This window comes from Anneissia japonica, unplaced genomic scaffold (genome assembly GCF_011630105.1).
Source record: "Anneissia japonica isolate Jap-2015-1 unplaced genomic scaffold, ASM1163010v1 scaffold284860_len1800451_cov186, whole genome shotgun sequence".
NCBI classification, from domain to species: Eukaryota; Metazoa; Echinodermata; class Crinoidea; order Comatulida; family Comatulidae; genus Anneissia; species Anneissia japonica.
Genome location: NW_022706010.1, coordinates 1,223,400 through 1,234,149, shown reverse-complemented (window position 1 = coordinate 1,234,149; position 10,750 = coordinate 1,223,400). Strand labels below are relative to the sequence as shown.

The following is a 10,750-nucleotide window of genomic DNA, read 5'->3' as shown; positions in this document are numbered from 1 at the left end:
GTTGTTACCAATGTAATTCAATTCTGTATCCTATACCTTATAGTAAAACAGAGAATGTTTACCTCACTCAATTGTGAAGATTGTAAAGAATAATAAATTAAAACCAGATTGAGATGGTGTTCCAGATTTTAAGTGCCTGACAATTATTGATATAAATAAGAAATAATAATAATTTATACTCATCTGTTCTTAAAGGTACTTTATAAATATGTTAAAAAGCTAATATCATTTTTTATAATCAAAATAATTTCAAAGAGGTGATTTATGATTTCCCAGATCATTAGTTATTGAATGAACTTAGGTTTTATAAGAACATTAACAAGATTGTATATACATGTGCAGATGTTACAATTTGTGCCTTGAACAAGCATAACATACATGTACACACACTAGTGCAGGTGTTCACAATTGTGCCCTGACATGCATAAAATACACAAAAGTATGTAAATATACATGTGCAGATATTCCTATTGGTGCCCTGAACATGAATATAATACAATCATACAACCTGCAACTGATCATGTAGTCAACAGTGTATGTGCACAAATGAATATATTATTTGTGACATTAAAATTATACAGTAACAATTTCTTCTTCGGTTTAATTTTCTTTATTGTATCAAGAGATGATGGCAGACCGTTACTTCAGGAAGGGATCACAATTAAGTAACTTACTCTCTAAAATACTTTTTAAAGTTGAAATGTCATAAATGGAAAGACTATTAACATTTCTCAGATTGTTAAAATATATAAATATAATTCTTCACATATACAAACAGATGAATTTTACAAGTGGTGAGAATAAGTGGATGAGTAAAATGGCCTACATGAAGATAGAAGCAGATATGGCTATGTTCATGCACACACACACACCCACCACCTAACGGTTAGCAGGATCCAGATTGATAACGGTTAGGGCTAACAGTTAGCTCCTGATCTAGATACTAAGGCTTTAGTGTGAGCCTAACCATTGTACAATGATGATCTGGATTTGGATTATCTGGATCATTACTCCTCAACGCCCCTAAAAAGAGCAAAGTGGGGGATGATCATAACTATAATATGAAGTTATATCGCCAAGTTGAATTGCCTAATGAAGAACTGATTATTAAATCGAAGCATAACAAGCAGCATTTCTGATTTAATTTGAAGAATCATAATCATCTATACACACTGAAACCAGATGAAATTATTTGAGTATAATAATTATTATTATAAAAACAATTATATTTAAAATGATAAGACTATTATCGATAAGTGGATAAGCACCAGGAGTGGACCATTCTATTATTTTGAAAGGGAGAAATACAGTAATTTATCTTACAAGTCTCATCAACAGAATTAATCACATGAACATGAACAACAAAAAACCTTATAGAAAAAAATATATATCACATAACATAACATTCTATAATAATGCTTTAATTGGATAGATTTTTATTAAAGAATCAGATGGAAAAAATGTCTAATTGAAACTACAATTGACAGCTCTCGCCAAGTATAATCATTTCTAATCAAAAATTTGGTGGCAATTCACAGTACTTGATATGCAATTATGAAAATAAACATGATTTGAAATTGAATATTCATACTAACAGATTTTCAACCATAATTCTCATTGTTATATTTAAATAAAATATATTCATTTTCTGCAATCAATTTTTTAAGGATTGTGATAAAGCCATAATTTTTTAAGATCATAACGATTAGAAAGGAAGAGTAATGCATATTTCATTACATATCATTTTCTGATTTTCAAGACCATCTTACCCAGTTTTTACATCAAAAACGTATTTAAAAAAAAAAATTAATTACTTTGTCCATTTGTAATTAACATTTTATATTTCAATTTTTATCATGAGGGGTAACATTTGGAATGAAGCCTCAAACACACATAAGACTGAAAATTCCAATAACTGATGAATTTACCATCAGATTCATTACATCCATGAAAGCACGAATAATGAAATCAAGTCTTGCAATCATAACAGAGATTCTCTTTAAAACGTTGGACTTGTACAACAATAATATTTTCTTAATATCCAGATGCATTCTGTTGTTTTATAAACCAAAACCCTCATGATAAATACAAGCACAACACAATATACCACTGCAATACAAACACAAGTAATAAAGTACACTTGATAATAACCTTAACAGGGTCATTTTGGTGTGTCATTTTCGGTGTAAAGTAATGCCCCATTCTGCTCATCATAAAGTGAACTTTCATCTATGAAACCACTATGACAATTTGCTCAACATCTTACCATGAAACCAAAGAGTAGAGCATTCATATATTGACAAACCAACATATTTACATGTTGTTAATAGATTCAAATTTAATCTAAAGTCCCAAAAGTGGGCACTTATTTGGCAACATTATACAACATTTGAAATTTTTTTTTTGACAGACGAACACTTTTTTTTTCACAATCTATTCAGGAATACTTACAATAATTTGAACATTAAACAAAACCCCAGCATTATATTTACAATAGCCCTCTGGTAACCATTTCATTATCCCTCAAATATTCATCAGTTTTCCTTAAAGTACTTGTCAATTCCAACAAGTTACAAAAATCAAGGAATAAGTATATATAATAATTTTCATGTAAAAGAGCATATTAAATATAGCAGCATACATCCCTTTACAAACGTCAGTTCTCCTTAAAACACTGCAATCTTGCATTCACATTTACAACGTCACTCTTCACAATTTCTTGAAGTGTCAAAAGTCAATATTTTCACTACGAATCATCATCTCCTTCATGAGCGTCTTCAATAATCGTTCCTTCATCCATTGGTTCATCCCTGAAACAGCAATCAAGAAATATTACTATCAAAATTATTGATATAATATATAATAGTTAATGATATGATAATGACATTGATGATGACAGATACTGATTGGTGGATGATTTACTAATGTCTATGATAATCATACTATTGATGACGAAGACAGCAGGGTGCTGAATGGTTGAAGCTGATGTTACCAATTTCTGTGATTATATTAATACTGTTGATGATTATCAATATTATTGTAAACAATATTATTAACAACAATAATAGAGAGGTTTCGCACATGAACAAATACGTGTATCCATACATTTAGCTATCCGTAACGGTTTGTAGCAATTCTCTGTTTTTTGCAATCACAGTGCAATTCAAGCATAGCCTAGGCCTAGGGCCTTAGCTTAGGCCTACTGTTACTAGTACTATATTTTGTTTGTTGTATATATTGTTTGTTTTGTTTTATTAGGTATTATTATGTAAGGTTTTTGAAATTGAAATTGAAAATTGTAGCCAAAAAATACTTCCTTTGTTGCCCAGAAGTGTTGTGATTTTTTTGTGATAGGCCCTAGTGTTTATGACCCAGGAGTGCCTGGCTACAAGTAGGCCTAGGCCTACACAAAATCCCGACACCACTAAAGTCAAAGCACCGACGTTTTGATACCCCAAATTGAGATGCATCCTATCCTAATTTGCTGTCTTCAAATGTCACAAAATGGCACGTACGTATTCAAAGATACATTTATTTTCCAAAATTTCCCTACGCGTTTTTCATTTGCATGTACTGAGCGAGATATGCGTGTCGTCCACACCTTTAGCGGATAGCAGCCAGCGTATGACGTCAAAATGATGACGTATCCATCACACTAACCGTATGCGTTCGCATGAGAAACCTCCCTAATATTGTTATAATAACTGACCCATAATAGTAAACTTTCAACCATAAATTATTTTGCTAAACATACTGTTAAAATCATGTTCAGCCTATTTGATATATTTGAAGCTATGATTAATACAATATTACAATAATCAGCATATAGTTTCATTATTTGAATCCGTATTCACTCGAATAAACTCGCCAGGGCATTTACTGTTGAGGAAGATTTCTGAGGGGTCTATTTGAGGGAGGCGTAAAATGGATACGTGCTATACTAAAATAAATGCTCCTTAATTCCGCTGTAAATAGTGGAACTATAACATTTAATTATTGTCAAAATATGTGATGCGAAGACTTACTGATCCCAACCAGGTAACAAAAAATGTAATTCTACTGGAGTAGAACAATAATAGAATGTGTTGAGAATAATGTTGCTTCCATTACATTTGTTTATAGTCATTTGGGGGGATGTTTATTCAAGGAAAGATAAACACAGAGGGAGGCGTTTATTCCAAATGAGGCTCTAGAGGGGAGCGTTTATTCGAAGGGGATTTTATTCAAAGCGGGGTGTTTATTCAAATAAATACTGTATTATTATCATTACTTACTCAGGTTGTTCCAGTTTGACTTGCATGGAGAGCGATGCCATGGCATTCACTGTTTCCATTTCTTCCCTCTCTTTCTCTGCAGCCTCTATAGCTGAGCATGCAATAATGTTTGCTTTCCTTCGCACACTTGTCCAAAACTCGGCTAATAAGATCGGAAAAAAAATAAAATAAAAAGAATGAAAATGTTGATCAAGGTTCTTGAAAATGTCATTGTCTTAAAAACAGAAATTGACCAGATAAAAATAATATTAATAACAATATTATAAATTATTACTAATAATTAGTACTAATTAAATATTTTAAATAAAACATTTTAAATAAAACTTACAATAACAATAATTAATAATATTTAAAAAATTAGTATTTTCAATATACCAATAGATATACTCAACAGTCAGTATAAAGGCTATATATGTTATATTAATATTTAATATAAGAAGTAATTATAGTTAAAATGATTGGGGAACCTGCAAAGCAACAAAAAAAATCTCACTCCCCAAGCCATAGAGTCATGGTTATAGTGCACTGTGCATCTGCTCCCTAATGTAATAAGGTTTGGTTATAGAGCATTAAGGACACCCAAGGCTGAGCAAATACTTGAGTGGTTAAGGCAGGGGCGCCGCAACATATGGCCATAATATCAGTACTGGTTCGAACGGCACGCTCGTCTATAGTACTGGTGGTGGAAGAAGTCTTCTCGAATAAGGACTATAAACCTTAGGCCCAGTGTACACAATTGACTCATGTACACTTTAAGGAACCCAGTACACAGCCCCAGCTGTGGACAGGAGCTGATACTGGCTTACTGGGCAGCTCACACACAAATAGACCCTTAGATGAGAAGGAAGTTACTGTGATCTAGCGAGCACTTTAAGGCTTATATACATATATAAAGCATTAAATAAATCTAACAAGATAATGAGCAGCATTAATATGGATCGCTTGAGATATAAACAGGTCTTTGTGACTTACATTGGATTTGAACTGTTTTCTGGAGACAAAGAACAGCATTCTTGCATGGCCTCTTCTCCAGGACCTCTTTCGGAACCTTTAAATCTGGTTCATCGTGGCCTAAAAGCACATTGGCACAAGCTTCAGCTGCATCACAGATTGAAGTAAGGTTGTATCCTCCCTCTAAAACAAGCACCACACGCCCTCCTGCTAGAGTCATTAGCTGGCGGGTCATGTACGCAAAACCTGGGTAAAAAGAAATAGAAATAGTAATGTATTATATAGTAAATAAACGTAAAAATAGTAATAGCGTATTATATATACATACATATACATACATACATATATATATATATATATACGACTATATACTACCATAGCGGGAAATGATGACAATGGAAATGGTTAGAAATAATACCTTAAGGCGAAAGGGGAAATTTTAATGACGTTAAGGAGAAATATAGACAAAGGATTTTTCACCCTATGAGTTAGTTAGGAGTATACGTATATGTATATATATATATGTATATATATGTATATATATATATATATATATATATTTACATTTTTTATTTTTTATTTTTTGTGAATCTGACAAAAAAAAACAATACTAGAAGCTGGTAACCTAATTAATCCCTTTAAACTATAATTCAAAGTTTTAATTGCACATTATTTTCAGATCACACACCTGAGAGTTTATCTTATATTCTTGAGCAGCTAAAAATATATCCTATGACAACTTTGTCATGAAAAATGGTTATTTTTCTGCAGTCTTTACACATCTTCCTTACTTAAAAAAATCACATAAGCACTTAGAAAAAAAAGTTCAACCAACTTTGAACATTTAAAATACTTCATCAAACCGGAATCCAAATACACAAGATCAAGTCATATCATACAAAATATTACTGATTAAAATCCTATTGCAATTGTGTTTGGCACCCTCACTCACCTACTGGTGATACATTATATCCACCTAGAGGGTTTGGATGACCAGGTGCAGCATCAAATCCAGCAGACACTAAAATGACATCTGGTGAAAATTCTCTAGCCACTGGCATCACAACTGACCTGCAAGTTCACAGAGAAATGTTTGCCATTTATAAAGTAATTTATTACTGAAAATCTGAAAAGATCTTCCTATCTTAGCAACAACAATGCATAATGAAAATAAACCAACCTAAAAGCAGCCAAATATTCTACGTCTCCTAGAGGAGGATCCAGTCCACCGTGCCATGCAATATTAACATTGAAACCAAGACCATCACCGCAACCACACTGCAGGAAAATAAAATAAAAATAATATGATTTGGCAGATATAAAGAGAAGCAGCACCAATCAACAAGTTTGTTGCAGCACTAAGTAGTAATAAGTCAGTCAGTCAGTCAGTGTCTAAGTATTAAAAGTCTCCTAGAGGAATATTACCAGCAACCACATACAAGACACTGATGCGAAGGTTAACTGACAGGGCATAGGACCTGGATAGGAAGGGTAAGGGTATTTCACCAAGCGCAAGCTCGATGGTCTAGTGGTTAAGACATCAGGCTAGATACCTGGAGGTCGTGGGTTCGATTCCCACCCGAATCACTTGCGAATTTCTTCACTAGTATTTGGGGACGTACTGAGTATTCAGTACGATTACACGTCTGGTAGGGCAAAACACCTCTCCCATGATAACTTCCTGACGCAAACTCATATCCGAATAAGGGTGAGTTAAATAATGATGAATGAAATGTTCCAGAATAGAGTAGTGTTGAGAGGTTATGATAACATAACCACAGCTTACCTCATCTGCAGCACCTGTTCCGGGGAAAAAATTTCCTTCATCATGACGATGTAATGAGATGTACAAAACATGTTGATCATCGTAAAATAGCTTTTGAGTTGAGTTTCCATGATGTACATCCTAAGGGGGAAAACAATACTATTAATAACTTTTTGTATTAATAGTTCATTTGCATAAATTTATATTAATACAGTACTGATATATGATAACATAATAGTAATAATAGTAATTATAACAGCAAACAACAACCGCAACAACAACATTAATAAACAATAATAAAATTGACAGGCAATCAAATTGCTTGCAATGACTTTCGAAGTAATTGTAAATCAGAGAAAACCAATTTGATCTAATATTAAATGAGCAATTAAAAGTTAAGATTGTATGTCTCAGGTTTTGTTTCCATACATATCGGAGACAGTATATCTAAAGCCTTGTTCAGTGGTTGATCTAAGGGAAGGGGTGGTAAATAAGGTGGCTAGCAACCCCCCTTCGGTTACCGTGAAAAAAAAAATGGTCACCCGTCTTGTGTGTGTGCTTCTCATGTTACTAATTCCAAAAAATCTCAAATGGGAGGGGAAACCCCTTCCAAAACCACCACCCTGCATAGTGCTTCGCTCCTCAAATTATCCATCTCCCCCCATTTTTAAATTCTAAATATGCCACTACTGTCCTGTCTATCAAATTTTATTTGACAACAAAATTTGACATGTCTAATATATGGCCATGATGACATCACATCATGACCAAATTCAGGCACATCATCACTATAAATGGGTATACATCATTTCTGTAAAAGAAAATTTGATGATCTGGACAGCTTTAAAGTGGAATTCTTAACAGATTAAGGACATTCTGTTTGTTTCTTTTTGTATCGTCTTTGGCATCGTACCCAACAATGAATTTTCTTTATACATTTTTAGATTATAGTAATTGGATTATAATAAGTAAATTACCCAATCTACGATCAATATCTTGTTTAGTTTCAGTTTCTTTCGCAGCTGCTTGGCAGCGATGGCAATGTTGTTGAAGAAGCAGAACCCCATGGCCTGTGATACCTCCGCATGGTGACCTGGCGGCCGCACCAGGGCAAAACCATTCTTCAGGGAACCGGTAGACACTTTAAATGCCAGCTCTGTTACACATCCTACTGCCTGTAAGGATAACAATGATATGATTGAGATTTAAGGTTAAAAAAAATAAAAACATACAATAAGACAAAAAAAAATAATAGTCTGGAGATTCTTAGATTGAAATCATTATGAGTTGTGTTGGTTATTACAGTACATACATAAAAATATACAGCATACAAATATTGAATCTAAAAATATACAAGCTGCAATTAAACATTTAATACTTCCTAATAAACATTAAGAATATTATTTGAAGGGTTTGCATGGGGAGTAATAATAAATAAAATAACTTTTGGTACACACCATGTATAACAAATATTCAGTGAGATTAGTATTATAAAAGCTATAACAGAAAATGTTTGACTCCGGATTCTTTAATACTGTAATTAAAGAACTATAAGATTGTCATAATCTTATAATTCTTTGGTTTAAAGGAATTATAAGATCATGACAACATTACAATTTTTTGGTTTTAATACGTTTTTCCTAGTTTTATCTCATCAACCAAGGCATAAAGGGCGCCGCCATAATGAAAATCATGCCCATTATCTGTAACAAAACACGAAGAAAACGCAAGAGTGGATTCAGAAATTTTCTGACAGGGGCCCACTAGGTAATCAACACCCACCTCGGCCCCACCATGGTTGGGCCTGAGGTGAGCATATTTTAAGAATAGGCCCCTCTAGACGCTCAGAAATGGGACTCTCAGATGGTAAAAATGCATTTTCAAAGCAGTGTTCCTCCTCGACAAAATTATTGACTTCTTTCCGACGGGTGCTATGCTCCCCCTACTTAGACAACCCTCCCCTCACGGTCTCTCACACTAATGTCTAATCAAGGACCTACTGTATAGCTCATGACTCATCCCATCATTCCTCCATACCGGATTTACTCGATCTTACAGGGTTAATACTAGACGATAGCATAGTGTCTAGCTCCAGAGGGGGCATAGACACAAAAACCATTTATAACTCAAATAGCACGCATCATCTGGCACTTTAGCAGTGTGTGAAAGCGACTCAATCGCTGTAACGATAAAGCGGCTTTATTAAAAAGTACTTTCTCCATGATAAAACGTATCTTTGTTATTTTTTTTCAATTTCCAGACGGCTTCGCAGCCCTCCAAAAATGTTTCGCGGCCCAAATTTGGGCAGCGGACCATAGTTTGCGGAATATCAATTTATACCATGTTGAGTCAAGAGAAATACAGTGGGATTACTTCTAGAGTGAGGCTAAAATGGGAGGATAATTTATTTATTTTATTAAGCTATAATAGTCTGTAGGTTGTTACCATTCTTGCAGCACCCGATGAATTGTAATCATTCCATACAGTGTCAGAGTCTACTCCAAGTCCTCCGCATGGTAATAAGGTAAAGTTCAGTTGAGGAATGATTGCTATAAAATGAAAACAAACAAACAAACATGCTCAATTGAAAGGCAGAAATTGTTTACAGATTTTTAAAGAATGATGAGAGGTATTTATAGTGCATTAAAAATACATTTATTTATAAGCATTTATACAACCATTTCAATTGCTCATTTAAAAGGATAACAAGCAATTAGTAGAGTTGCATATCATTAAATTATTATATGAAGGTTAGATTAATGCAGGAAAAAAATTCCTGAGGGCTGTAATAATAAGTTATTACCCAACAGATACAAATCAAAACAATAAAGTTTTCGATTAAAGAATTTTATATACATATTTTTATCCCGTGCTGCACAATGAGGAATGTTTGATGCATTTTTCTACTATGTTATTCTAATGTCTATTTTTAGATAAACTTGCATTATTGCAGTCAAGAGTGTCTAGATTAAGAAATTCCTAGAATCCCATTATGAAAGAAACTAACAATTTATATGGGATTATTCGAGGACCTGTACAGTTTCAATGAATGAGCCTGGATATGACTTTACCAGACAACACATTGGTGGCCTGAGGGGCTAAGATGTAATAGCACGACTTTATCTGTTTGCATGAGCCAAAAGAACTGATGAATACTCTAAAATGTCATGCATATATTTAAACTTATTAGATTTTCTATGGCCAAGCCTAGATATGTGATGAAACTAAATAATGTTATTACACAGACCTATGAAAAAAATGGAAACTGATGGAGTTCTAAAGCAATTATAATAGTCATTTTAGATACGCTACTATAAAAATTAGAATACTTTAAGAGAAATTAGTACATTAAAAATTGCCTGAGGTCCTGCAGATCCTTGATGGGAATTTTCTTTTGAACAAATTGCTCCTTCGTGCACAAATTTTATAGTAGTGTGGAAAGCCCAGTGAATGAGTGACTTAGATGAACTTACCGAGTTTTGAACTGTCTAATCTTGAACGATTCAAATTGTTAGTAGCATAAAAAAGCGTGTAGCCTTCACTATGACATGACTGAATTTCTTCCAGTGTTGCCTTTCTGCCTTGAAGTTGCTGCGAATGGAATACAAATTTCTGCAATTTTCCTCAAATATTTGTTTAACAGCAGAAAGCAAATGCATCTTACACCACAACAGTTCTACTTAACAGTTTAATCGATTCTTTTAAAATGCATGTAATCTTGTTTTCAAATAATTATGGTTCAATTTCTCTTTATTTATAA

General features: G+C 33.4%; 1 protein-coding gene across 1 annotated transcript in view; it reads right to left on the bottom strand.

The window, feature by feature from the left end:
* Window positions 1-581: 581 nt before the first annotated feature.
* LOC117105991 (histone deacetylase 4-like) overlaps window positions 582-10,750 on the bottom strand; it is a 69,360-nt gene continuing 59,191 nt past the window's right edge. The window contains exons 16-24 of the mRNA XM_033247294.1: window positions 10,464-10,581; window positions 9,436-9,539; window positions 7,968-8,165; window positions 7,012-7,131; window positions 6,406-6,503; window positions 6,178-6,296; window positions 5,247-5,471; window positions 4,275-4,416; window positions 582-2,810 (exon numbers count right to left, since the gene is read on the bottom strand). Of these exons, the coding sequence (XP_033103185.1) occupies window positions 2,747-2,810; window positions 4,275-4,416; window positions 5,247-5,471; window positions 6,178-6,296; window positions 6,406-6,503; window positions 7,012-7,131; window positions 7,968-8,165; window positions 9,436-9,539; window positions 10,464-10,581 (1,188 nt within the window). The 3' untranslated portion in view covers window positions 582-2,746. The remainder of the gene's footprint in view (window positions 2,811-4,274; window positions 4,417-5,246; window positions 5,472-6,177; window positions 6,297-6,405; window positions 6,504-7,011; window positions 7,132-7,967; window positions 8,166-9,435; window positions 9,540-10,463; window positions 10,582-10,750) is intronic.